General features: G+C 57.7%; 1 protein-coding gene across 5 annotated transcripts; it reads right to left on the bottom strand.

The window, feature by feature from the left end:
- Positions 1-121: 121 nt before the first annotated feature.
- Positions 122-27,754, bottom strand: SYNGR1 (synaptogyrin 1). Of its 5 annotated transcripts, XM_077914470.1 has the most exons (5): positions 27,595-27,735; positions 12,002-12,184; positions 9,618-9,855; positions 8,163-8,308; positions 122-3,886 (listed from the first exon to the last, which is right to left on the bottom strand). In XM_077914470.1, the coding sequence occupies exons 2-5, from the start codon at positions 12,134-12,136 to the stop codon at positions 3,665-3,667; spliced, it is 741 nt and encodes a 246-aa protein (XP_077770596.1). In that variant the 5' UTR covers positions 12,137-12,184; positions 27,595-27,735; the 3' UTR covers positions 122-3,664. The 5 variants fall into 5 exon arrangements, with proteins under 5 accessions (XP_077770596.1, XP_077770595.1, XP_077770597.1 ...); XM_077914469.1 differs by lacking the exon at positions 12,002-12,184 and having other exon boundaries at positions 27,526-27,754; XM_077914471.1 differs by lacking the exon at positions 12,002-12,184 and having other exon boundaries at positions 27,595-27,752.

A 27,754-nucleotide genomic window follows, 5' to 3' on the forward strand; every position in this document is an offset into this window, starting at 1 on the left:
TTTACTTGTATTGAACAATAATGAACAAATAAAGCATGTGACAGATCAGGGGAGAGAGGGAATGGGCCACCCCAGGCCACACGCATGAACAAAAACATTGCAACACTCCGCAATCACCTGGTGGGTTTGTCTTCACTTTATTACTATGTCACCAGAAGTCACCACCTTCACTTGGTTCACCACAAATGGACAGATGTCATAAAGGAGGGTGCCGCGGGGCCACTGGATTCACTCTTGAGACTTAACCAGGTGGTGAGGGAGTCCAGAGTAGGGGCCCAGGATGGGGACCGCCATTCACTGCACGCACGCACACACACATAGATAGAATTATGGAGCCTTATATTATACATCTTATATATAGAAAATATATATATTTATACTATACACAGGCAGTTACGCTGCGGGAGGGTGGGGACACCCAGACAAGGGCTGTGGGCACCAGGGGATGGGGAGAGTCACACCAAGGGTTCAGCTCTGGGAGATGGCCGGATCAGCCCCTCCTCCCACAAACTCTTGGGAGGGGTGCTTCCCCTTCCTGCTCCTTAGAGAATCAAAGGGGTGTTGGGCCAAGGTTGGGGGGCCCTCCAGGGCTAACAAGTGGGGGCTCTTGGTTACATGGGGAAGCCTGGGACCCCCAAGTCTTTGAAGATCAAAAACCACCAGGGAAGGTTGGAGTAGGGGAGCGGATGCCAGTCCCTGGGGAATTAGTCATCGATTGTCACACCGCCAGGTACCAGAGGTCACATCCAGGCAGACAGCCTGTGACTGTGTAGGATGAGTGTTAACTCAGAGGCAGGAGACCTAGATCCCCAACCTCTAACTTGGTGCACGACTGTGGACAAGCGACTGTCTTCCCGGCCGACTCTACCATCTCTAAGGGTCCTTGCCGTCTGAACTTGTGTGGAACCCAGTTTTCCTGGGCCCTCGCTTGTGCTTGGTGGAAGGAGGGAGCCCAAACTCGGCAAGGTCAGGCCATGGGGGAGGGGGGGATTCTCCAAAAAAAGCCTTGGAAGCATGGGAGAGGCAGAGGGAGGCAGCAGGTAGAGAAAAGAGGACACCACTGGCCCGTGAGCACAGGCTCTAAGTCTGGGGCCCCTGGGGGGCTGTCCTCAGCCAGTGGAAGCAGGACATCCCTACTGGCCTCCCGGAAGGGGCGTCAGGAGCCCTGGGTCTCAGCCGAATCCCGCCCTCCCACATCTCACACTCTCCATTTCTCACTCCATCACTGGCTGGCCCCTGCCAACACCCTGCCTGATGGTGGGATCATGTCTGGGCTGTACCCCAGGTCGAGTGAGTAACGCAAAGTGAGAAGATTCTGTGCCCCTCACTCCTGGCAGGGGTCCTATAAAGTCTCCGGGTCTCGGGTGGCAGGGAGAGTCTATAAGAAACACCCAGGGGTTGGGGGAAGCGTAAGTGGTACCCTGCCCCCCAGCTCAGTTTCACGAGCAGCTGGTCCATTCCCAGGGAGAACCGATGGGCAGCACCCTGGGGTCTCCTGGTGATCATCAGCAGGGGAGGTATCTGGTGGGGAGTGGGTGAGGGGAAGGACTGCTCTCAGCGTCCTGTGTGGGCACAGAACTCATTTTGCCAGCAGCACACCCACAACTGCCCACACTCTTCCCTGCTTCCAAAACCTGGTCTGGTACAGGTTCCATCCCATCTCCACCTGGGCCACCGGGGGGGGGGGGGGTGCGGGGGGCACCAGACACCACAGAGCCCCTTCCCCAGATGTGGAAAACTGAAGTCAACAACAACCAGCTGTTGCTCAGCTGTCTGGGGTTCTCTCCTGCTGCGGCTGCCCCTCGGGAGGCCTGGAACAGGCATAAATTCAGATCCATGCTCCACTGCTAGCTCCTTAACACTCACTTCCTGAGCCTCAGTTTCCCCTTCTGTTAAGGGGAGGGATGCTACTTCTCTACCTAGGAAATTCTTTCTCCTTCCCTCACTGCTGTGCTGACTGCTACCCATCCTCCTGGCCTCTCCCAGGGGCGCCTCATCCTCTGCCCTCTGGTGGACCCTGGGTACAGTGGCTGGCATGGGGCTCATCTCCGGATGGCCAGCGAGCATGTCTCCAGAGTCCCTGGCACAGGATAGCTGCTGAGTCAACAGGCAAGTGAGTATCCCTTGCCTCGGAGGGTTCTCAGGAGCGGGGCACGGGGCGCTGGTGGTGGGAACATCCAGCACGGTGCCAAGCCGCGACCCCCTGGGGCTGGACAGTGGACGCGGGGCCCCGTGTCTCCCCACACCTCTCTAAGGTCTCCCCATCCCTTGAGGCTCAGGAAAGAGCCCACCTGAGCAAGAGTCCCTCCCTGCCCCCAACCGTCCTTGTGCCTTTGGAGACACCTGCTATTGTCTCCACTGCAGCCTACCACGAGCCAGGGGCTCTCAGCGTTCATCCTGGGAGCAGTCTGTCTCATGGCAGCGGGTTGAAGGCTGGCCTTGCTGGCTCCAGAGCCCCTGCCCTCTCTGCTCATCAGGCCTCTTGGAAGGCCGGTGGAAGGCCCCTCTGCGTCCTTGGCTGTTCCAGCCCCTGAGCCCCCTGGCTACCCCTGACTGGGGGGAAGATGACACAGTGTCCCGGATCAGTTCTGTTTCCTGGGAGGTCACAAGAACAGGGCAGGGAATTGGGCCACCTGCTGGGTGGCTGGAGCCAAGAAACCCAGGCAGTGAGCCCAGCTCTGTCACTTTGTCGCTCTCTGTTCTGGGCCTCCCCGTCCACCCAGCCCTGGGCAAGGACGATGGTCAGTCCTTTGGGAGGCCAGAAAGAGGGTGCTGAGCTCCCGGTGGGGCACGCACAGCCCGGAGCAAGACATGGGGAGACGAGCGAGTGAGGCAAGCCCCTTTGGCCTCCCACCCTGGAGGGGTTGAGGGAGAGGCTGAGGGGATGTGGGGAGGGGGCCTGGAGGCAGGGCTGTCCCACCATGGGGAGCAGCTGAGCAGAACAGGCCCCTGGCTTGCAGCAGAATCAGGGTATCTCATGGGCTGAGGTCCCCAAGCCCTCCCAGAGTGACAGAAGCACTGACAGTGGAGCCCTGGGCTCGGGATGGGGAGGGCAGGGAGGACAGGGGCCAGCAGGTGCTCTGCAGTCAGTCTTGGCCCCAACTCTATTACTGGCTGCCTGAGTGACCCTGGGCAAGGGGCCTTGACCTCTCTGGGCCTTGGTGTCCTCAACCATAAAATGGAGACAACCCCAGCACTCATGTGTACCTGTACCTGTTCACACCTACCCTGGAGCCAAACCTTCCCAGCATCGTCCCGGTCTATCTTTCACACCAGTTCCCACCTCTGGTACCAGTGGGGCTCCTCTGTACCTCGCCTTCCCCATCCTGGGACCATCTGTCTCTCACCACTGGTGTCAAGCACATACCTGACACACAGTAGGCACTCGATGAATGCTCCATGACACAATCGATGAATACAAACACCCCCAGCCCCTGCTGGACAGACTTGCACACACATGTAGATGCACCCCCAACACCTTACTGCCCCACCCCGTACTGAGCTGCCCTTGACCCCAGTGGAACAACCCAGAGGCTGCTGAAGAACTGGGCAGGGCAGCCTGGGAGGGAGCAGGGTCTGGGTGTGGGCAGGGGGAAAGGGGGGGCTGGCGGGGGGTGGCTGGGACTGGGACAGGGACAGGCGAGGGGTAAGTGGTCACTGCAGCTCAGTAGCCCTGCGACTGGTAGCCCTGGGGCTCGGTGTCAAAGGCGTTGGCCGGCTGCTGGTAGGTACCGCCCATGCCAGCAGGGTCTGGCCCGGCGCTGGGCTCCACGTAGGGGGCGTAAGGCATGCTGGAGTCCTGGCTGGGGTCCATGTAGTCCTGGGAGAAGAGGGCCGAGTCGGCGCCAATCTGGTACCGCTGGAAAGCCAGCACAGCCTGGCCCGCCTGGGGATGGGGGCCGGCGGAGACAAGGACAGACGGGAGGGGATGGTTAGAGGAGAGACAAGAAGAGCGGGTTAGTGGCAGTTAGTTCACAGGACACAGGCAATAGCGGTTAAATATCCTCGAAGCACCGAAGATGAAACCCAGCGGGACCCAGGGCCAGTCTGTCCTGCAGCCAGCCCTCCACACACCTGGAGCCACCCTGTCCATCCAGCCAGAAGGACCTTCAGAAGTCACCTGCCCCATGTCCCCCATCCCCAGCGGTCACTATGCATCACCAAAAGTTCTTCGCTGTGGAGTGTAGCCCAAAGGCCACCACATCCTCCTCAAACTGTGTTCTCAGGGCTGTTATGCGGCACGGGGAAAAAAAATTTTTGGTGGGACAGAGAACAGTTGGTATCTCCTCAAAGCCGGCCTCTCTCGCAGCTGGGTGTAACCACGTAACTAAGTTCTGGCCAACAAATCGCCCCCAGTCCTTCGTCCTACCCTTTGGCCTGACGCCTGGAACGCAGATGTGGCAGCTAGAGCTCTAGCTGCCACCAGGGACCACGAAGTCCATGAGCCGAACTGTAGGGACAGAAGAGGCCCGGGTCACTGTAAAGACTTCTGGAGCCACTCGGCCAGTCCTGGGCTGTCTTCTCACACCTGGGCTTCATTTACACCACTGCTACTTACAATTTCATTCGCTGCTGAACTTAATTCTAACTGAAACACTTGGTCAAACAAGTTTGGGAGTAAAATAAGTTTTAAGACCATAGGACTTGTCAGAGCCTTGATTCATGTATGCTGGGATCCCCAAGGGAAAACTATGGCAAGCAGCATTTGCCAACCTTATCTGACCTGTAGGGGAAAGACTGGTCTACAGCGTATGTACGTAGGTGAGAAATTCTTTTTGAGGAACAGCTACTACATTGTTATTATGGATGATGATGACCACACCAAGCTAGGGAATAGATTTTAAAGCATAGTTTTTAGGTTTACATTGAAAGCCTTCTCCAAAGATCTTTTCAGCGGGTAATCCGAGATGGAAAGATGCTAATGCTCCACATACCCACTCTTGGGACGGGAGGACTGAGGCTCAGTTAAGGGAGGCCTCACGGCAGACTTAGTGCCAGAACCCAGACCTGAACACAGAGGTCCTGCCTCTTTCCAGGCCACAGCCCTCCTCATCTCCTTCCCTTTCATCAGACCCCTGAGAAGGCAATAAACCAACGAGGAACCCAAAAAGGCCATCTGGTGAGAGGCAGGAGAAGTGGGCTTGGCATTTTAATTCTAGAAAGTTCCAGAAGCCCAGTGACTAGGCACTGGCTTTTGATTTGTGTCGTTGGTAAAAGCTCTGAGCTCAGGCAGCCCTTCCTGAATGGCGGCCGTGTAAAGCAGTGCAGGAGCCCGAGAAAGGCAGACCAGGCGTAAAGGGATCCAGCTGAGGAAATCAGGCTTCCCTTGGCTAGTCAGTGCAAGGGCCACAAGAACCTGGTAGGGGCTGGGGGGCAGGGGACCCTGCTGGACAGGGGTGCAAAGGGGAGGCTGGGAGTTCTGCTCAGAGCCCAGGGACCTGGTGGTCCGCCTGGCGTCGCTTCTTCAGAGCAGGACATACTCCCCCATGCAGCAAGCCGTCTGCACTGGTATGCCTCTAGTGTTAGGAAGCTCACTCTCTTTGTAGGTCGCCCTGGGGGCCTGTTGCTCTCATACCGCCTCGACTCCTGCAGAGAGTGGAGGAATAGGAGCTTCCTGCCCAGGCAGCTGGAGGCTGTGTAGAGTTGGGAGGCCAGAGTCTTTTGGAAGAACAAAGACTCACCGTATGAGAATTGCCCCCCGAGTAGGGATTATGGGAGTGTGTCTGACTCCTGGGAATAAATGAATGCATGAAAGAACTACATTTATTGAGCATCTCTGTGCCAAGCCCTGTGCCAGCCTTTGTTTCATCCACGCAATAGCCCTGAGAGGTTGGTCCATCAGGTAGTGGACTGTGCTCAGGGATGTGGGGTTTGCCTAGGGTCACACAGCATATGAGAGCAGAGCCAGGTGAGGAAGCCTCTGACGTCCTCGGCCAGGCCTCCCTTAGCAGCCAGCCTCCATGGGGACCGTAAGGTCAACCTTCACGCTGCAGCAAGGGACTCACACTGTGTCTGCAGTCAGCACCCTGGCAGCCCAGAGATGAGCCACCTCCAACCCTCCAATAGCCCCCGGCAGTCTGTTTGGGGGGAAATTTTGTTGGTCTTCCCCTCTCTGGCCTGTGGGCTCCTAGGGCCAAGGACCCCGTCTGATTCATCACTAGGCACAAAACAGCTCAATAAATGTTTACTGAATGAATGGACAGGTGAAACATAAAGGAGGCAAGAGATGAGTAAGTGGCGACTCAGAACTGGCTTCGCAGGCCAGCCTTCCCCTGCGCTGCACGCCCTGATCCTGGCTGCTCCAGGCAGCAGGCCGCCCCCACACTCTGCCACTGGGCATGATACAGGGCGGCCCTGCCTGTGGAAGCCGGGCAGGCCTATGGCTGTGCCGAGGCGGGAAACAGTGTGCTGTACTCCTCCTGGAAGGTAAGGTCCTTGAATCTCCGTACGGCCAGGGCTGCGGTCAGGCTCTGCCAGGAGAGAGCAGGGGTGAGGCCAGTGGGGAAGGGCTGGGGAGAGGCAGATGTGCCAGAGGGGAGGCTGGCTTCAGTGGCCAGTGGGCTCCTGTCAGGCGGGCTTTGGGACCTGCCCCTGGAAGTCCTGATGTCCAATCACCCACTCTTCCTGTGTGAACCCACCCCCACCTCAGGGCTCACACCTCCAAACCTGTCCCTGCAGGGCTGGGTGGGCTGGGTGGTCCCCACACAAGGGGACCATCTCACCTGGTCTGAGATGCCCTGGGGTCACTGGATTCCCCCAGCCCAGCCTTGAGGACACGGGGGGTGGGGGGGTGGGGGGTTGCTGATGTGACCACAGCTGGTGAGCTGGGGCCTGAACCACAGGTGCTTTCCAGATTCTAGCTCCTAATATTGCATGGGGTAGGGGGGCCCAAGAGAAAATGGATTTTCAGGGGCCCTCACAAAAAGCAGGAAGTTGGGCAGCCCGGGTGGTTCAGTGGTTTAGCACCATCTTCAGCCCGGGGCGTGATCCTGGAGACCTGGGATAGAGTCCCACATGGAGCTCCCTGCAAGGAGCCTGCTTCTCCCTCTGCCTGTGTCTCTGCCTCTCTCTGTCTCTCTCTCATGAATAAATAAATAAAATCTTTAACAAACAAACAAAAAAGAGCATGAAGTCACTGCAGGGCAAGCCCTGGAGGGCAGGGGGACAGGGAGGGCTGGCTGTAGCTCGCTTTGCAGGATGGGCCCCAGGGGCTCCTCGCTACAGGTGGTACCCAGGACTGCCGGAAGGCCAGCAAGGAAGGGGCTGCGCAGTGGGGGGAGAAGCCTTGGGATGGGAGCCTGGAGCCAAGGTGACCCCAGATATCTGCAGGAGGGAGATGATAAGAGAATACATCAAGGCGGCCTGGAACCAGTGGGGAAGGGGCCCAGCCTGGTCCGGAGCCTGCAGAGGGGAAGAGGTGCCATCTGGCCAGTTGGGCCCAGAGACATTCTTTGACCCACACAGTATTTTTTTTTTTTAACTTGAATAAATTACTGATACATAAAGATCAGATTTCACACAGAAATTCAGACTTCTGGCTTCTCTGGAAAACAGGAGACCTGGCCTGTGTGGATCCCCATTTCTGCTTTGGAACAGGGGTCGAGGGTGCCCTTTGTTGGGGTAGGTACCTGCCACCTGGTCCACTCATCATTCCTCATATGCTGCCCACCTGCCCCGTGGGCATCTGGGTTTGTGACACCCTCCCTCCCCAAATTCAATCTCCTGATTTTACAGATGGGAAGATGGAGGCCACCCCACGATGTGGCCCAGGTTTCCTGACGCCTAGGCCTGGGCTCCTTCCCAGCCTCGGAACTGCAAAGCCATATCTTCCCGTCTGGGTCCCTGCTTGTGTCTGTAACAGGTTATAGTAAACGCCCACGATCCAACTGCCAGAGTGGTTGGGAGGGACGTTTGTGATCACTGGAGGGGTGCTCTGTGCCAAAGTGCGGGTCTACTGGCCCTAGGTGACTGTCCTTGCTGGCACTGGCAAGAGCCTCCTTCCTCAGGAAGCAGCTCATGTGAGTGTCGAGGAGAGAAACAGGGGGCCGTATGGGCCCCAGGAAGCAGAATGGAGTCCCCAGCTCAGCTACCAGGCCACCAGCTCGGGACCCTGGCTGGGGTGGGCGAGTGCGGGTGTATGGTGGGGTGGGCCGTGTACTCACCCATGTGAAGATGGAGAAGAAGGAGAAGGTGATGGCGGCTCGGGCCGCATCTGTCCCTTCATTCATCGGGTTGTCCTTGGGCTTGGACACCTGCCACTGGTTGGCCAGGAAGCAGAAGCCCACAAACCAGAGGAAGGCCCAGAAGGCTGGGGTGTCCACCGGGGCCAGGCAGAAGGGGCCAGGTGTGAGAGAGGGTGAGTGGGGAGGAACAGGGAGAGGTTCGGGAGCACGTCTCCCATGCTCCCCAAACCCCAAAGGGAGAGGCAAGGGCAGGGATGTGGCAGAGAGGGGAGCAGAGGGAAGGTGGGTCAGACGCAGAGTGGGAGAGACGGCACAGAAAGGGGTCGGCCGTGCAGACAGCAAGGCCAGGAGCAGCCCCGGGGAGAGCCAGAGGCGGTAAGGGGAGGGAAGGCAGGAGAAACAGAGAAAAAAAGTCAGTCAGCTTGGGCGGGCATTTCTGTCATCTCAGCCAAACACAGATTTCCCAGCTGAATCCCTGCCTGGGGACCGCAGACCACCCTGCAGCATTCTGGGAGGAGCACAGATCTGAGGCCCCAGCCCACCCACCCACTGCAGCCTCCCAGAGAAGTGGGTAGAAGGAGGCTGCGGGGGCGGGGGTGGGGGGGCGGTCTGAGCACTGCCTTCTGTGCCTGCAGCCTCCCAAAGCCCAAAGCCCGAGGTTACGGAGGGACCTCTAGAGCCGAGGCCTGGGGAGTTTAGCAGGGGGAGGTTCGTGGCAATGAGATCTTCTGTGGGCACCCAGAGTCTCCCCAGAGCTGCTCAGATAACGTGTGTGCCAAAGGGCTGGGGTGTCTAGGGCCCAACATCTCCCACATGGGCACTGCTGGGGAACCCAGCGGCTCCGTGGAATACACTTTGAGAACCATTCGTGTCATTCTAGCTTTCCAGTCTCAGGGACTGGCCTCACTGCTTACAGTCAGCCAGGCTCATCCTGAGAGTCTCAGGCCCGGTACTGGGGGTGTGTGTGGGGTCTCAGCCAGAGACGTGAGACCCGAGACCTCCCTGCCCCTCAACCAAAGCACCCAGTGATCAGACTCTCAGAACTCGCAGGGAAAGAGGTCGGGTCATCTCTGCCAAAGGCTGTTTCCGGAGGACAGGGGCAGCAGGTCATGTCAGGTCCCCACCCTCCCTGGGCCTGGACAGCGCAAGGCCAGCAGCCCTGCGTCACTTGTCGCATGGTTCCCCTGAGGTGGCCCAGAGAGGCCTCTGAAGGGCAGGAAGCCTTGTCCACTCCCTGCTGGGGAGCCGAGGGCTGTTCCAGGGACTCGGGCCCACCCCCGCTCCCCCCACTCCCTGCTGCCAGCCACGTGACCCCTGCTGGTCCCCTCACCCACCTGCGCCTCCTCATCTGGAAAGCAGGAGAAGGCAGGTGGGAGGACGGCCCGCGGCAGGCTCTGCGGAGCCAGGGGGCGCCCACTGGGGCGGGGGACTCACCTGAGACCCCAATGTCAGACAGGACGGCCTTCTTGCGGTCCTTGACGCTGCTGATCTGCGGGAAGTACACGTCCAGGGCCAGGTAGAGCAGGCAGGTGAGGAAGGCGAGCACACCCACGGTCACACCGTAGCTGCAGGCGCTGGGGTTGCGGTTGTAGATGCAGAACGTCTCGCCTCCCGAGTTGCTGTTGAGGTAGCCCTCGTTCACGATGGAGCCGAACACCACGATGGAGAACACCTGTCAGGGTGGGGACAGGCCAGGCCGGGCGTGAGGTCCAGGCGGGCCTCGAGCCAGCGCTGGGCTTGGAGAAGGGTATACGGTTGGGCAGCCTGCTGCCTGCCCCGACCCTTGCCCCAGTGAGCCCTCTTCACCCCACATGGCCACAGGGCTGCAGTTAAGCATGCATTTCAGCGGGAAGGCTCAGAGAAGGCAGGCGACTCGCTTAGGGTGGCACAGCACAGGAGGGGACGATCACCTCCTTCCTCAGCCTTGGGCACTAAGGACCCTCTGACCACAGGTCCGGCCCTACTGCTCCCCCACCCAGCTCCTGAGAGGTCTTCCTGCACCCTGACACCAAAATTCCTCCGGGACTGGACCTGGCCTCCTGAGTGGTGTCATGCCCTTCTGGGAGATGGACCTGCCCAGCCCCAGCTTGTGCTCCCCACCCCTCTGTGGAGCCCCAGATCCTGTCCCTGGGTCCAACTCTTCCCTGTTGCCCAGGCCCTGCAAATGGAAGGTGTGATAAATGAACAAGTATCACTAGGGATGCCTGGGTTGGTTGGGCATCTGACTCTTGATTTCAGTTCTGGTCATGAGCTCAGGGTTGGGAGACTGAGCCTCACACTGGGCTCCCGGGGGCTCAGCCTAGAGTCTGCTTCAGATTTTCTTCCTCTGCCCCTTCCCTTGCTCATGTAATCTCACGTGCACGCACGCACACTCTCATGCATGTGCATTCTCTAAATAAATAAATAAATAAATAAATAAATAAATAAATAAATCTTAAAAAAAAAAAAAAGTAAGGGCGCCTGGGTGTCTCAGTTGGTTAAGCCTCGGACTCTTGATTTTGGCTTGGGTCATGATCTCTGGGTCCTGGGATTAAGCCCTGTGGCCAGCTCTGTGCTCAGCAGAGAGTATGCATGGAGTTTTCTCCCTCTGCCCCTCCCACCACTCATTCTCGTTCTATCTCAAATAAATACACTAATTTTTTAAAAAAGTAACACCAGTCACAATCCTGCCAATTACAAAGCGACGTGCACTATCCCACTGCGGTGCAGGTGGGACCTCAGTTAACTCAACAACCCTCTGTGACAGGTCTATTGCAGCTGGGTAGGCAGCCAGCCAAGATGGCTCCGGCTCCCAGACTTCACCACCCGGTACTCACACCCTTGTGCAACCTCCTTCCCCTTGAGTGTGAGCTGGGCCTTGTGATTCACTCCTAACCAACAGAATATTGCAAACAAGTGATGGATAACATCTCTGTGAGGAGATTACAAATACTTTGGCTTCCACCTTGCTTACCCTATCTTGCCACTCCCTGGTTGCTCACTCTAATGGAGGAAGTGGCCATGTTTTGAGCCGCCCTATGGAGAGGCATGGAACATGGCATGGAACTGAGGGAGGCCTCCAGCCAATAGTCAGCAGGGAATGGAGCCCCTCAGCCCATAAGGGATTGAGTCCTGCCAGCACCACATAAGTGAAGTTGAAAACGGATCCATGCTCAGCCTTCAGATAAGACCACAGCTCTGGCTGACAGCACCCTGTAACTCATGAGGGACCCTGTGGCAGTGACTGAGCAGGTGCTGACATCAGAAACTAGGAAATGGCAAGTGTCTGTTGTTTTAAGCCACTTCATTTTGGGATGTTTCAATATACAGCAACAGTTAACTAATCCATCAGTATCATCGACATTTGGCAGATAAGACAGTTAAGGTGCAAGTATTGATTAATGTTACTAGAGTCATAAAAACTGGTAAGTTTTTGGAGTCCAGGGCACAGATCCTAAATTTCAGGTTTTGGGTGCCTAGGTAGCTCAGTCGGTTAAGCCTCTGACTTTGGCTCAGTTCATGATCTCAAGGTCCTGGGATCGAGCTCCATGTTGGGCTCCCTTCTCAGTGGGGAGTCTACTTGTCTCTTTCCCTCTACACCTCCCCCTGCTGTGTGTGCTGATCATAAGAGAGAGAGAGAGAGAGTGCACAAGCAGGGTGGAGGGGCAGAGGGAGAAGCAGACTCCCCACTGAACGGGGAGCCTGACATGGGGCCAAATCCCAGGACCCCAGGATCATGACCTGACCCAAAGGCAAATGTTTAACCAGATGCGCCACCCAGGTGCCCCTAAACAAATAAAATCTTAAAAAAAAAAAAAGTTCATGCTTTCTCCTCCTACCTTTTGCCTCCCCTGAAACTGAGGGTGACGAGGCCCAGACTCAACAAGTGGAGCCTTGGGTGTGTCCTGGGGATTTTTATGGTCTGTTTTCACTTCTTTGTATTTTCCAATTTTGCTAAAGTAAGAAACTACCATTTCAGGCCCATTTTCATCCTCAGCTAATGTTCACGATAGGCAGTAACTCTGTGGCAGGTGTGGGGAAAAAATATGAGAAGCATTATTATTTTTTGAATCTCATCCTCCCAAGATGTCTTTATTTCTTTTTTCTTTTCAGATGTCTATATTTCATGTGGGTTTTGTAACATACTGGAGCTGCTGGTATAGTAGTGACGTATATAAAACAAAAACGTCTACATTTAACACAAGGGTTGATTCAAATGTTTTTTCCTAAAGTAGAGCATGACCAAAAGTTTGGAGACCACTGGTTCACGACACTGTATGTTAAGAAGAAGTCTAACAAAAATTCAGCACCCACGCTGTCTCACGGCCACCACTGCCCGCGCCAACCCAGCCCCTCCTCGTTCCCCTGGGTGCCGCTTAGCCCCCCGTGGGTCTCTCGGCTTTCAATGTAACCCTCCAAAGAAGAATTCTAACCCAAATGTTCATTGATAGATGAATGGAGAAACAAGTTGTGGTATATCCACATAATAGAATAGTTTTCAGTCATTAAAAAACAAACAAACAACAAAACACATGCATGCTACAACTGGATGAACCTTAAAACAGGTGAAAAAAAAGAGGCGAAAGGAGTCAAACACACAAGGTAGATGTGACATGACTTCTTTTAAGTACTGTGACCTTAATCGGCAAAACAGAGACAAAAAGCAGACCAGAGGTTTCCAGGGCTGCAGGAGGGGAGAATGGGGAGTGATTACTTAATGAGCATGGGGTGTCTTTTATTGGGTGATGAAAAGTTCTGAAACTAGACAGGGGATAGTTGCACAACACAAATGCCACTGAGCTGTGCACTCTCAAATGCGTGAATTTTTCTGCGATTAAAAAAAAAAGGTTAAGATTGTGGGGCTGTGTCCTAGTTCAATCACGAGCATGCAGGTGGGCCACGGTGGCCCGAGCCACACTTCTGCCAATCCAGACCTGAGTGTGTACGCACAGCCACAGTCCAGCCCCATGCAGGCATGCTCGCTCTCAGCGTGGCTCCGTCACAGGCTCTGTGTCCTCACAGTCACCCCAGCAAGTGCGGAGGGCAAGTCGTGCAGCTGGGAGTTGCTGGCTGTAGGAAAACCGATTCTCGGAAACAGTAGGTGGCACTGTTGTCAGCTGTACAGGCTGAACTTGAACCCCAGCTGCCTGCTCTTGGGCCTGTGCTCTTTCCCACCTGACCTGCTGACGCTCAGCCTTAGAACATGGGCCCTGAAGGGAGGGTAGTCTTTCCAGCCACCTGAGGGACCCTGACTTCACAGCTATTGTCTACGGGATTCCTGGGCTCCTGACAATCTGGACGAGCAAGGCAGATGCTGGACACCAGGAAAGGAAGGCAGGCTCTGATGCCCAGTTGCCCGACCTGTGCACAGCACAACTCCCAGACTGCCACTCACGCAGCCCCTTGGACCTGTGCACCAACAGAAGTCCAAGGTTCCTACCAGGAACCTGCTAGGTCAGAAATCTGAGAACCAGCTCCAGGTGTCACCGGACATCCCCAATCCAGCAGAATGGAAAAGCCTCTTGATCAGAGGGCATTCCAGACACTGGAGGAGTCACACAGGGTTGCTGGAGTCAAATCCTAGGCCTGCTGCTTATGCTGTGAGGCCTCATGCAAGTGACAACCTCTCTGAGCCTCAGATTGGTCCTCTGCAAAAATTAACCTTCCCTGCAGGGCCACTGGAAGAACCACAAGCAAGTACCCTGAGCAGCACAAGGGTTAACTCCTTTCTCAGGAGGCCTCAGGAAAGAAGGAAGAGCACCAGGGAGACCCTCTGAGCAGCACTTTCTGACAGATTTGCTCCATCAGGGTGGGAACAAGCATGGACCCCTCTGCAGTCCAGAGGAGGTGGGAGGGGAGGAAGCAGGCGGGCGGAAGTCAGGGCTTTGGGGACAGCAGAGGAGGAACCATTAAGACATGGCCCTCTTGGGAGAGAGAGAAGCAGGGAGTCCCTGGAGAGGCCAGGAGGCTCGTGCTGGAGATAGTGTGTCCCCAGGAGGGTGAGGAACAAGATCGCAACATCCTCCAAGGAATCGGAGGGGCAGGTGTGTGCCAAGGTCAGCACAGAGAGAGGATGCTCCGTGCCAGCTCTGGTTCTCCTCCCCATCCCATGGTTCGGGCACACAGGGCACTCTGTGGTCAGGCACTCCTCGCGGGTCAGTCACCTTGGGCAAGTGACTCGCCTTCTCAGTCCCCTCATCCATAAGGCACGGCAACCAGAGCACCTAAACCACTGGCGTGCTGTGAGGAATGGATGAGGTCACACGTGTGTGGGCCTGCATGCATCAGGGAGTCAGCGTCCCCAAACGCCAGCCTGACACTGAACAAGCAGAACAGATAATGAAGCACCAGCAGTGGTGATGCAGGGAGGGAGGAGGCAGTGGTCAGGGAAGGGAGGCGAAGCAGCAGTTTTTGAGCACAGATGAGAAGCAGCCAGCCTTGCCAAGATGAGGGGAAGCGTGTTTTGGGCAGAACAGAAAAGGCCAAGGCTGAAGGTGGGAGGAAGAGCCCGGCTGGAGCCGGTGACCAAGGAGTGGGGTTGGAGAGGTGCATGACCGGGGAGGGAGGGAGAGTATGTGGGGGGGTGGCGGGGTGGGCAAGGCCAGGTAGACCACAGTGGGCCACAGACACAGTCCGAGCTTCCAGGGCTGGACGTCAAGGCCCTGGGTGTACGGCCCCCCTGCCTCTCCTGGCCTCACCTCCCTCCAACTGCCCACCAGTCAGTGCTCCCCCACCCCACGCCCAGGCCTCCCTTGCACCCCCCCCACCCCTGGCACCATTCCCTCTCTGAACCTGGTTTCTACCTGCAGAGGTTATGTTCTGTGGAGGTGGAGGCAGCTGTCACCCAGGTCCGCAGGGCCTGACCCCCAAGGCCTCCAGGGGCAGGGTGAGTTCAGGAGCCACTTTGGGCCTAAGAGCAGGTGGGTGACTTGATAGGACTTAGGTTTGGGTATGATGGAGAAAAGTGTGTAGGGCCAGGGTGAAAGCCGGGAGACCCCCTGGGGGCTAAGCGGCGCCCAAGGGAGTGAGGAGGGGATGAGCTGGCATGGGCAGTGGTGGCCGTGGCCGTGGGACAGGGTGGATACTGAATTTGTGTGGAAGGTAAAGCCACCAGCATCTACTGACGGGTCTGCCGTGGAAGATGAGGAAGGGCAAAGTGGGGCCGGGGGCCGGGACAGAGGAGCACCTGCCACATTCCCTGCAGGCTGCAGGGCTGGGCCAGGGCAGGGGAGCCTCACCTGGCCCGGGCCTGAGAGTCTACACAAGGAGAAGCGTTGCCAAGGACACACAACTGGTCCCTGTGGTCCCCTGACTCCCTCCAGGCTCCTGAAGGCCCAGCTTAACTTGGCCATTTAGCTGCTGTCCCTCCACCCATGTGGGAAGGAGCGCCCCGAGCAGGGATGGGCCTCCAGTTTCTGTTCCCTGGAGCCCTATCCACAGTGGGAGGGCGGGGGGCTCTCTCAGGATCTGTGGGGTGACCAAAATGCAAACCCCTAACTCCATGAGGCTCAATGTCTGGGGGCCTGCCCAGGGCCGCAGGTGGTCAGGGTGGCTGCAGACTCAGACCCAAGTCTCTCTGGGCCCTGAGCCAGTGCTTCCAGGGCTCTCAGTGCTCCCAGTCAGGCAGCCTCCAGGGGGACTCGCTAAGGCTGCATCTGCAGCAGGGAGCACTTGGAGCCTCCGCAGAAGGAGATTATGCGGCTGTGGCCCAACTCCTTGGGCCTAGGGGATCTGCCAGAGGGATGGGACACAGGTCAGTGGCGGCAGAACCAGCGCCCTAGACACAGGACAGGGTAGCCTAAGGGCGGGGGGCGGGGTCCCGGAGAGGCCGCTGGTCTTGGGAAGGCCCAGGAAAAACAACCTCTTTTCTTGGAACTAAAGAAAATGCTAGAAAAAAAGAATTTTTTTAAGGCACAAATGTAAACGGGCCAAGGCTGTTTTTTTGCTGCCTTTATAATCCAATCCTGGGTCTTTTTAAAAATGGATTCCAGATGGCCGTTGGAACAGAGCTATGTCAAACTCAAAAAAACAAATCAGGGGTGCCTCAGGATCTCAGGATCTTGGGGGTACTGGATTCAGACAGACAGAAACAGAGACCCCAGAAGTGCCAGACCCCACCCTGGCCTCACCTCTCCCCCTCCCCGACCTGGCTTGGCCATCCCAGGTGGCCAGGACTTGCACAGTCGCAGGCCGTTTGATAATTCTGCACCTGCTGTTCCCACCTCGCAGGACGCCCTTCCCTACATTTTTCATCTTTCAAATAGGATGGAACTCCTTCTCACCCTTCAAAACTCTCCTCCACCCCGATCCTGCACACACTCCTGCTTGGGACTCACTTCTGGGTCTGTCTCCTCCAGGGGACCCTGAGCTAACCCACAGCCTCTGCAGGGGATCTGCATCGACTGGGAGTGCCTGACAAAAATCATGTCACCTAATCCTCACCAAAACCTCTAAGGAAGGGCGCCTGGGCGGCTCAGTCGGTTAAGTGGCTGACTCTTGACTTCAGCTCAGGTCATGATCTCACAGTCTTGGGATCGAGCCCTGTGTCAGGCTCCATGCTGGGAGTGGAGGCTATTTAAGATTCTCTCTTGTTCTCCCTCTGCCCCTTTCCCCCTCCAATAAAAATAAAGTATCTTTAAAACCTTTAAGGAGGGGCACCTGGGTGGTTCAGTGGTTGAGCATCTGCCTGTGGCTCAGGGTGTGATCTCGGGGTCCTGGGATCAAGTCCCGCATCGGGCTCCCAGTGGGGAGCCTGCTTCTCCTTCTGCCTATGTCTCTGCCTCTCTCTGTGTCTTTCAAGAATAAAAAAAAAAAATTAAAAAAAAAAAAACCTCTAAGGAAAAAATAAATCTAAGAGCATCCCCACAAGTCAGGCTCACTTAGCCCATTTCACAGAGAAGGAAGCTGAGGCTCAGACAGCCCTGGACTCCAGCCGGCCCATACAGGCTGGCACATAGCAGGTAAGCAGGGTGCCAGGCTCTAGCCCAGGCCTACCCCCCTCCAGACCTATTCCAGAATCCCTACCTTCAGCTGCCTCCCCAGGAGTGAATTCCACATCCCAAACTCCAGGACAAGCTAAGTCCCAGGACAGACACCTGCCATGCCACTGCCCCACCACTCAGGAGAGGCTGGGCCCACCGGACTCCACATGCGCTCCCAGAGCTGGCAGGCTGTGTCTGCGCCCCTGCTGGGCATCAGGCTGACCCGGCTCCATGGGGAGCTGTGCCAGCCGGCATGAGGGCCAGAGCTCACTGCTGTTTGCTGGGTGCTCCCCAGAGGCTGGCTCTAAACATCATTAGGCACATGCTGGGTTCCCCCCAGCTAAACTGTAGAGAGGGGAGCCCTTGGGTCTTGCCAGTTCCTTGCACTGTCCATCTCACCCCTACCGGGACATGTTCCCACTGGGCAGCTGGAGGAGCCCCCAGGCCCTGCCGCACCCTGCAGGCAGCCAGCTGACCTGCTCAGTAGCCCTGTACTCCATGGTCTCGGCTGCTGCCCACCTCCAGGCTGCGACACTGCCTGACCCAGGACAGCCTCCTCTCGGGCCTCCTTGCCTCCTCCCGTGGCAGCCAGCGGGTGCTCAGCCATCCCAACTCCTACCAGTCCCTCCCAAGGCTGAGGTAAAGTCCAGCCCCCTGGAGGGCTCTGAGGTCCCCCTATGTGGGCTGCTGGTCTCACATCAGACCTCTCCAGCCCCAGTGACCTCCAGCGCCCCTCATCCATCCACACACTGGCTCCCACTCAGGAGCTCGAAGTCCAAACTGGGCTTATCCTCTAAATGCCATCCAATATGGCGCTGGGCCTCTGGCTTCATCCTGCCCCCAAATAACTCAAATTACCCCATGTTCCCCACACTGGCTCAGGCCACTACTGCCTCTTGTCGTGATGACAACAGCTACCCAGTCTCTTTATGTCCACTGCCACCCCCGCACCATCCCCTTTACAGCAGCTGGAGAGATCCCTTTAAACATGTCACTCCCCTGGTCTGTCCCCCCCCCACCCCCCACGGTGAATCCCCCGCCTCACTGCAACCCCAGGGCTCCTGCCTTCCTCAAACTCCTTTTATTTATTTATTTATTTATTTATGATAGTCACACACACAGAGAGAGAGAGAGAGAGAGAGAGAGAGGCAGAGACACAGGCAGAGGGAGAAGCAGGCTCCATGCACCGGGAGCCCGACGTGGGATTCGATCCAGGGTCTCCCGGATCGCACCCTGGGCCAAAGGCAGGCGCCAAACCACTGCGCCACCCAGGGATCCCCCTCAGACTCCTTTTTCACCACTCTCCTTTAGCTCTCTCCCAAGCTCATTCCTGCCTCAGGGCCTTTGCACTTGGCTGTTCCCCCTACCTGGAATACCCAGAGGTCCCCAGATCTCCCAGGTTGGCTCCTGCTGGTTCCTTCTCAACATCCAAATCTCAGGGCAAGACAACTACTCAGAGAAGCCCCCCGGACCTGACTTCCAGACCCACAATATTCTCCAATACTCCGCCTTGTTTTCTTGAGAACACCATTACACGCAGGTGTCCCTACTTTACTGGTTCATTTTTGGGTGAACATCTCCATCCTTGGACCTAGAGGGAGGGTCAGGAAAGGCTCAAGGGGAGCAAAGAGCAAACCTGAGGTGGGCAGAGGCACAGACAGCATGGGAATCAGGAGAAAGGAGTATTCCCTCCTCAACATCCGCAGGTTGGGCCTCGGCGGGCCTCGGCTTGCACACCTCTGACCATGCGGAGCTCACTCTCTAAGAAGGGGGCGCTGCTGGGTCCTCTCCCTCACCTGGAGCTGAACCTGCCTCCCCGCTAGTGTCCCTACCAAAGTCCTCGATCCTGCCTCCTGGGCCCCAGGGAAAGGCTGCGAGGAAAGAAGTAGCTGTGCTTTTGAGGGATGAGTCAGGCTGCCAAGGCCCCCCCCTTCAGGGGACTGGGGCCCTGCGTTACGTAGGGTCATGTGAGGAAAATGGCTGGAGCCAACGCAGGGGCACATGACAGGCACCGGGCAGCCACTCTGTTTCCTGAAGAGCCTCCTGTGGAGCCGCAGGGCTGAGGTGGGGTCAGGCGGGGGCACTCCCGGGGTCCCTCCTCTCCTCTCCTCCCCTCCCGGGCACCCTGTTCTGAAGCCTCGGATGTGACCTGCAGGGGATTAGGCCGTAATCTCCCTGCAAGCCATCCTTCAGGGCTCGGCCGCGGGGGTGGGGAGGGGGCTCTGCTGGGCAGGGGCCTGAGCAAGCGGACCGTTGGCCCCGAGGTACTGACTCGCTGCTGATCCGAGGGCTCCCCTCTGTCCCCACTGGCCCTGGCTCCACTGTCCTGTGGCTGTGGAAGTGCAGGGGGCAGGGGGAGACCAAGACCCAGAGCAGAGCTGCTTGACGGGCCTGGGCCTGGGCTGCTGCTCGGTGGCAGGAGTACCCGTGTGGCCCCTCCCACAACCTGCCACGGCCACATCCTTCCTCACCCAGGCCCTGTCACCTCTGAACTTTCTGAGGTGGGGGGGGCAGTGCCACCCGTGGAGAAGCACCGTGAACACTGACCACGCGCCATCTGGGCCCTTCCTGGGCAGGACTCCGCTTATGCCCCAACGGCCCCATGAGGCACGCATTGCTCTCCCCATTTTGCAGATGGGGAAACCAAGGCTCTATGCGGTCTCTGCCTGACAGTATTTCTTTCCCTTGGCGGAATGTCTTCCGGCGGATAATCTGGTCCCAGGCCCTGCCTCAGTTTCTCGAGAAAAAGAAAAGACACAAAGAGGGAAATGCCTTCTGCTTTGAGAGTCTTTTCGGCAGCTCACAAGGGGCACAAAGGAAGCAGGGAGGAGACAGCAAGCCTGGGGGGAGGGTGGAGGTGAGGGGTGGGAGTGGAATCCTGAAAGGCTTCAAGGAGGAGGTGATACCTGAGTTGGGCCTTGAAGGCTGGGTGGGAAACCGTAAATAGGGACGGTGGGTGGAAAGAGGAAGGCAGAGCGGTGCAGTTTCCCACCTCGTTTCCCCACATATGGAGCCCTGACAGGATGCCGCGCACCACCTAGCACTAGGACACAGTGACGTAATGGACGCAGACTCTGCCCCCCCAGAGCTTACCCCACGGGGGTGGCCACCTCTTCTCTGCTCTGGCGCACCTCTCGGCCTTTCCCACGACGCTCCTTCTGCCTGGAACTCCTCCTCCCCCTTCTCCACCTGGCTGGCCCCATTCTTCTTATCTCAACTGTCTGTCACCTCCCAGGTCTGACCTGAGTGGGTGTCCCCTCACTCTGGCCGTGCGCTCCTTTCTGTATTTTTTTTTTTTTTTTTTTTTTACCGGTTTCACCACCACATTTCCCTCCACCATGAGGCGAGGCCTCGGCAAAGGGCAGGCCCCCAGCACACCCCAGTGGGTGCCTCAAACAGAACACGACAGCGTGTCTGTGTCCTGTGGCTGCTGGGTCCGAGGGGAGGACAGATAAACCCCTCACTGCCGGCCAGGTCGGGCTCAGAGAGCTGGTAATGACAAGCGACAGTGGATTTGGCAAGGAGGAGGTCACAGATGGTGGAGAGGAGGGAGAGGAAGCCTGAGCGGGGTGCAGGTGAGAAACTGAGGGAGAATCCTTGGAGACTGTGACCAGACAGGTCATCTAAAGGCCCCCAGGGGTGAGGAGAGCGTCGGGCATCCAGAAGCCTAAGGGCAAGAGCCAGAGCGGCTGGAGGAGGGGGAGGGGGGCGCTGGTGGCCGCAGTGAGGCCTGCAGGGTCACAAATGGGAGAGAGCCCAGGGGAGGGTGAGTGCCCCACGCAGGAGGCTGGAGCGGGGTGCGGGTGGGTGAGACTGCGGGGGAGCCCAGCTGGAGGGGGACAGGGAGGATGGGGCGAGGGCACAGCCCAAGGGTCCCAGGCCCAGGGCTGTTGGGATCGAGAATGAGAGAGAGCCAGTGAGGTGGCCACTTGAGCGCATGTAGCTGCTGGAAAGGTGGGCTGGGCCTCCTGCACCTGGGGCCTCCTGTGCACCTGGCTACACCTGGCTACACCTGGCGAGAGGGGCTCAGGCCAGGAGGAGAGGACTGCGGGAGGAGGCGAGGCCAGGGTGGGAGCAGGATCACAGAGTGGGCGCTACAATCACCAGGAATGAAGGCAGTGGCAGTGGTAGAGAGCGTGATGTTGAGGTGTAGGCGCCTTCAAGGAATTGGGGAGTGACCTGGGGCTGGCCCAAGATGAGGGGATCTAGTGTGGGCACGAGAGTCAGAGCTGAATGGTCTGGAAGCAGCCTTGGGAGCCAAGAGGACCCTGTCCCACCTCCAGGCTCAACAGAGGGAAGGCATGAGAGAAAGAAGAGCCCCCTTAAGAAAGCTGGCAGGGGAGCAGGATTGTGGGGGGTGGGTGACAGCAATTTACAATTAGGGGCGTTCAGCGTGGGGCTAAAGACTTGGGGACACAGGCCACATCTTTTTGCCCCCTGGACCGTGAGCTGAGAGCCCCGGCTTGTTGGGGTTTCTGGATGACTGTGTTCTAAATAGTTCGGGCCTGGCAGCCAAGGGCGGTGGGAGCCAAACAGCCACCCTTTCCCCCCAGTCCCCTTCACTCCTTGGCTAGGAGGGCTGAGCATGATTCCATCCTGGAGAGGAAGTGTCCTTCAGAAACACAGGAGTATGAGCCGCCGTGCCAGGATCCAACCGACGCTCTGCTCCCATATATGGACCTGGGGCCCAGGCCCCCCTGCTGCAGGGGCCCTGAAAGCACTGTGGGGGTGTGGTTCACTATATCACTTTTCCAAAGACTGACCAGTACAAAAGTCCTCAACCTGGAGTCCATTAGGAGTGAGAGTGGGATTTCTTTGAGGATAAAGGTTGGGAAGCACCAGCCCAATCTGAGTATCCTTTTCCCGTCTGACAGGTGAGGCCCGGACCCCATGGCACCTTGCTCAGGTCATACCACCCATCCAGGTCAGAGGGGTTGCGGAATGTGGCTTCAGGCGTCCAGCCCGTGGGCACTTCCCAATGGCTTGTCCTGCCTTTCCTCCTACCGGACAGCTGGCTCTCCTGGTCTGGATGCCAAGTGTGGCTCCCTTGCCAGCTCTGCCATCTGCCCTTCCTTCCCTCCTGGTTCTTCCTCCTCTCCGCCCCTCCACCCCCAGCCTTTGTTCTTTCTCCCCAGGCTGGGGCTTGCCTCCTGGCTTCCCCGTAAACAGGTGGACAGGCACAGGGGTCCCCGTAGGAGCAGGTCACGGGGCACTGCCCCCGTGTGGCTGGGGACTACCCGAAGTGGGAAGCTGCAGGCTGTGATCCCAGCTACTCCAGTTAACCTCTCTGGGCCTCAGCTTCTCACCTACAGTGAGGTAACAGGGCAGCCTGGGTGGCTCAGCAGTTTAGCGCTGCCTTCGGCCCACGGCCTGATCCTGGAGACCTGGGATCGAGTCCCATGTCGGGCTCCCTGCATGAAGCCTGCTTCTCCCTCTGTGTCTCTCTGTCTCTCAGATAAAAATCTTAAAAAAAATAAAGTGAGGTAACAAAATCCGCCCGACCAGGATGACACAGACCTGGGAGGAGCAGATGTGCAGCAGGCCCTTTCAACTTCCATCTTTGCAAAGCTTCCAGTCAGCCCCAAATCTAAGCATTTTAATCGCAGGTCAGAGATGAGAGGAGGAGAGGCCAGGATTATCCAAGGCCCTGCTCAGGTGATCCTGCTCCCCACACCAAACCCCAGGCTCCCCCAGGCTGCCACACTCCTGCACTGTGCATGAAGAAGTGCCTAAGATCCAAGGCAGGATCCCATCAATCAACTCCTCCTGAAGACCTCAGCCACCAGCCAGGGCCTCCTGAAGACCTTGCCACTGACTCTGTCCTAGACCTGAGAGAGATGGACCAGCCAAAGGTCAGCCACAGGCAGATGAAAAGATAAAGAAGATTCCAAGCCTGTTAGTGATAAACGCCAAAGGAGCATGTGATCTACCTCCACGGACGTGGCTCCACGTTAGTGACGGGCCATGCCAGATGCTGGGAGGACAGGCTATATGAGGCCGCGCATTTCCTGCCAGGACACCTGCCCCCCACCCCCGAACCCTGTCAAGCCACACCTCCACCTGACAGTCACCGTGGCTGCCCATGGCCCTCAGATAAAGTCCAGTGTGTGCATCTGCCATCCAAGGCCTTTTGTGAGCCACCTCCTGCCTTACACTCTTGAGCACACTCACAGAGTGTGATGTCACTCTCACTCACGCACCAGGGACCCCCAAGAGCTCACCATCATTTCTAAAGCCCAACCAGACCTCACGCCTCCAGATATTTGCACATGCTGTTCTCTCCACCTGGAATGCCCCTCCCCACTTCTTTATCAGAACCAACTCAGAAGTCACCTCCCCCTGGAAGGTGACTCAGGGCATGACTCCATGCCCCCCTGGCAGAGGCAGCTATTTCTACTGGATTTTCTTCTTGTAGTGTCTCAAGCCTCCCAAAGAGTGTGTGTCACCGGACCAAGAGCGTCTCTGATGGGACATGCAGGCTGATACCAGGCACGGACTTGGCATTTGCAGAATGAATGACTGAATGCCGGCGCTGGCCAGAGGCTCTCTCTCCACTCTGGACCCCTTTCACCCAGCCCACAGCTCCGGACTTTTGATGCAGGATGGCTACAGTACAGTGATCTGGATGGGAGAGGGGACGAGGGGTCTCATCTCGAAGCTGCTTTGTTCCCAAAGCAAGCTCAGGTTTTACACTCAGCGTTCCCTGGGATGGTTGAGGGTGCTGATAAAGATGAGACCCACCCACCCCCACCTTGGGGCCACAGTGACCTAGACAGTAAGCCACGGGGAGTACACTGAATGTGGACCCCACAGACCTCCAGCCTGTGCCTCATTCTGTTACCTTACCCACCCTACTCACAGAATCCTGGGGTGCTACAGCCAAGGCCCTTCAGAAATCACCCCTGAAAACGCCAAAAACTCAAACATTTTAGCATTCTGTTTTGCTCAAATTGAACATTATAACAGCAACAACCCTCTCCTCTACCAGCGCCAATATTCCTTTGCCACAGGTCAGATTGACGACCCTCTAGAAGAGTGCAAAGTCCACAGACAAGGTGGTCCTTTACATGAAACCAGTTAGCTCCCTGCCGGAGCTCCATGCACCCTCGTGGCTCCAGAACAAAGGTGCCCACCGATGGGCTGCAGTCCTGGCATGCCTCTGACCAGGCTCAGCCTCCTCACTGAGCCGGGGGAACCAAGGCAAGGGGTGGTCACAGCCGGGGCGTGGGGAAGCCCAGAGGCAGCCTGCTCCTGGCCCCCAGCCAGCATCACCCGGGTCAGAGGCAGCAGCTCCGAGCTCACCCCAGACACTGCCCCAACTTGGCCATTCCCTCCTGGCTCCAGGCAGGAAAGGTCCCAGTCAGTTGAGCCAGAGGGCTCGCCAGCTCCCTCCCCACGTAACCAACCAAAGCGCTCAATTCCTGCTGTGAATAACCACCCTACCAGGTCTGGGGGTCAGTGGGCAGGGAAGGAGCAGAGAGGGGCAGAGGAAGCCAAGAGGAGGTGCCGGGGGACCTGCTTCTGCCCCGGTGGCTCAGGTTCCAGGGACGATCCAGGTTTGGAGAGGCCCCGAAGCTTTACAGGATGGGGGTCCCTCTTTTAGAAATGAGATCTGTCTTTCACAAATTCCATGAAATCACAAGCCCACGTGTGCGTGTGGCTAGGGCCACTCCAGGAGAAAGAAACACAGGAGTTGTTCTGGACAGAGTGACCAGTCATCCAGGTTTGTATGAGACGAAAGGGCTCTTAGGACACAGGACTTTGGGTGCTAAAGCTGAGACAGTTCCAGCAAACCGGGATGAACTGGTCACCCCAGCCCTGGAGCTCAGACTTTGTTAGCTTGAAGGTGAAGCCTGATGCCTCCCTGACCCCAAGGTGGGGTGCCCAGGGAGCACCAGAGCAAAGGATGGGTCATCAAGTGCATCTTCCACATGCTCATCAGCGTGTTAAAACATGTTAAAACATGTTAGCTCACTACATATTTTTGAAAAAGACTCGAAGGAAGCACTGCGCCTCCCTAAGTGGTGGGATCACACGTGGTTTCTTTTTCCTGAATGTTTTTATTGTGTTAAAAATCATGACATAAAATGTACCATTTTAGTCATTTTTAGCTGTACGGTGGTATAAGCACGGTACGTTTATGTTGTTGTGCGACCATCAGAAGTGATGTTTATATTTTCCAAAAGTCATCACGCATTACTTTTGTGACCAGAAAAAAAAAAACTATGTTTTGAAGGTGTCAATCAGCCTGTATCAGCAGATTTAGTAAAGCTTCATCAAGCTTTCCTCACACAAAGGTAAAGTCAGCAGAGCTAGAAGGCTGTGGGGGGATTTGGGTGTTAGATGGTGGTTGGCCCGGATGACCTTTATCCTTTCCAATCCTGGATTTCAGGATTGGGAGCAATCGATGTGCTTTTTGGAGACTCCAAGATTTGGGTTCGAACCCTCTGTCTGTCGCCTCCATGCTTGTAACCTCAGGACCCTCTGAGCCTGCTTCTTCAAGGGATGCAGTGGGGGACCTAGCTAGGTAACCGTGTGTGCACCCCTGCACATGGTGGGTACTCCAGCAGTTAGTTTCCTTCCTTCTGCTTGGGATGTCTCCCCACACCCTGACATGCACATGCAGAAACCCTGCTCATGCTTCAAGGCCCAATTTGATTATCACCTCCACGATGCCTCTCTGATTCCTGCAGCAGGGAGACCCCTAGGCTGGTTCTCATGGCCTGGGGAGACCCCTAGGCTGGCTCTCATGCCTGAGGGAGGCAGGGGGGGGGCGGGGGGTGAACCTGGCTCCCTTCCCAGTGGGACTATAGGATCCCTGAGCACTAACGGCTGGATCTGAGTCATGCCGCCTTCCCTAGGGGCCCAGTGGACTTGAAGCTTTACTAAATGAAGCCATCACAGGCAGAAGCGACCCAAGCAGGCAAACTGCCCACACCTCCTCACAAAGCCAGTGGCTTCATCCTCCTGGGCCAGTGGCCCAGGGGCTGGCAAAGGGAAGCAGAGCACAGAGCTGGCCCACCTAACCAGACAGGTGCCCCCCAGAGTTCCAGCTCTACCAAGGGCCAGTCGGGGTCTCTGGGGAGCTGGAGACTGGCACAGGTGAATGAATTCAGTGCCACAAAACCTTATGGATGTGCCTGGGGTAGCAGCCCGCTGCCAGGCCCTGTGGTGCCACTGGGGCTTCCCCCCTCAATGAGCTCCCCATCTGATGGGTACGTGAGAAGAAAGGGGTTTACATGAGGCCATGCTTCTTGTAGCACCAGGAGGAGGTTTTAACGTTTTCAAAGGACAGTTAGCTTCCATTCTCTCTGGGAGGCCAGAGATAAACACCCAAGCTGTCCCACCCATCAGACCCTAATATTACCCTGAAAACCCAGGAAATGAGGGACCTTGAGCACCCTGAGGCTAAGCTGGCCTCAGGTGTAGCCCCTTGGGGTTGCTGACAGTGACCCTGCCCAGTGTCCCCAGTCCAAACCCTTCTGGTGTGGGCCCACAGGAACAGGCCCCAGGCCTGCAGAGCCCAGACCCTCTAGTGAGGGTGTCTGGGTAATGGCTAGGAAACCCGAGGGAGCCCCAGGCACCCCCTCCCGCAGCAGGCCTTCTTCCCCTGGGTGCTGTCCAGACCATCTGAACCCCTCCCTCTCTGCTGGCAGTCCTGTCCCAGCTTCCTCCCCCACAACCCCAATTCTGAGCAGGGACCCCGTACTGCTGGGGGAATTCTGACCCCCACCAGGCCTCTCTGCTCTTCCCTGTGGGTAGAGGACCTCTCCCCTATCTTCCCCCCACAAGCATCCAGGTGTACTTGGGGGGGGGCGCGGTCATGGCTTGGGGGTAAATATCAGAGCCCAAGGTAGCTCCTCCCACCTCTCAACAAATCGGGAAACTGAGGCATGAGAGAGGAGCTGCCTCTCCCCACCTCGGGACGTAACTCTTCTTCCCGCAGGAACGTTTCTCGGGTGGTTCCCGGCCCAAGGTCACGCAGCTCCCGGGTGGAAGCCAGGTGTCCGGCCCCCGCCGCATCGCTCCGTACCTTCCGGGCTAAGCCACCAAACCGGGTTTCCGGCCGTCTCCTCCTCGCGCGTCCACGGCGGGCGCGGCGTGCCCCGGTGAGGATCCACGCCCCGATCCACCCGCCCCCCCAAGGGCCACCTGGACCCCGGGCTCAGTCCCCACGGCCGCCGACCCGCCCGGCGGCACCGCGCAACCCGAGCCGCCAGCTGCAGAGCCGCGGCCTGGAGGTCACCGCGATGGGGGGCCGCTCGCGAACCCGGGCGCCGAGCCCGCCCCCGCCCCCGCCCCCGCCCCGGCCCCGGCCCCGGCCCCGGCCCCGGCAGGAGGGCGCGGCGGCCGCCCGCACCCCGTCCGCAAGGCTGCCGCACCTTGGCCTGGGGTCCGCCCGGGCGCGCCACACGCCACCGCCCGCGCGGCCGGGCCACCGCCGTCCTTACCCAAGACACGACGCGCAGGATGGTGTGCGGCTGGCGGACCAGGGTGTGGGGGTCGAAGGCGCCCCCGGCCTTGCCCGCTCCGTACGCACCCCCTTCCATCGTGGCTGCACCCGCGCGGTGCCCCCCGCTCGGCGCGCCGCCGGCCCTGCGCGTGCGCGGC

The sequence above is a fragment of the Canis aureus genome, chromosome 11 (assembly GCF_053574225.1).
Source record: "Canis aureus isolate CA01 chromosome 11, VMU_Caureus_v.1.0, whole genome shotgun sequence".
NCBI lineage: Eukaryota > Metazoa > Chordata > Mammalia > Carnivora > Canidae > Canis > Canis aureus.

Bases quoted from the DNA above. Each gene is read 5' to 3' on its own strand.
- SYNGR1 (XM_077914469.1), bottom strand. From the start codon at position 27,693: ATGGAAGGGGGTGCGTACGGAGCGGGCAAGGCCGGGGGCGCCTTCGAC. The intron at 9,856-27,525 runs GTGCGGCAGCCT...CCACCCTGACAG, and splicing joins CGGGCGGACCCCAGGCCAAG to GTGTTCTCCATCGTGGTGTT. The intron at 8,309-9,617 runs GTGAGTCCCCCG...TGGACACCCCAG, and splicing joins GTCTGACATTGGGGTCTCAG to CCTTCTGGGCCTTCCTCTGG.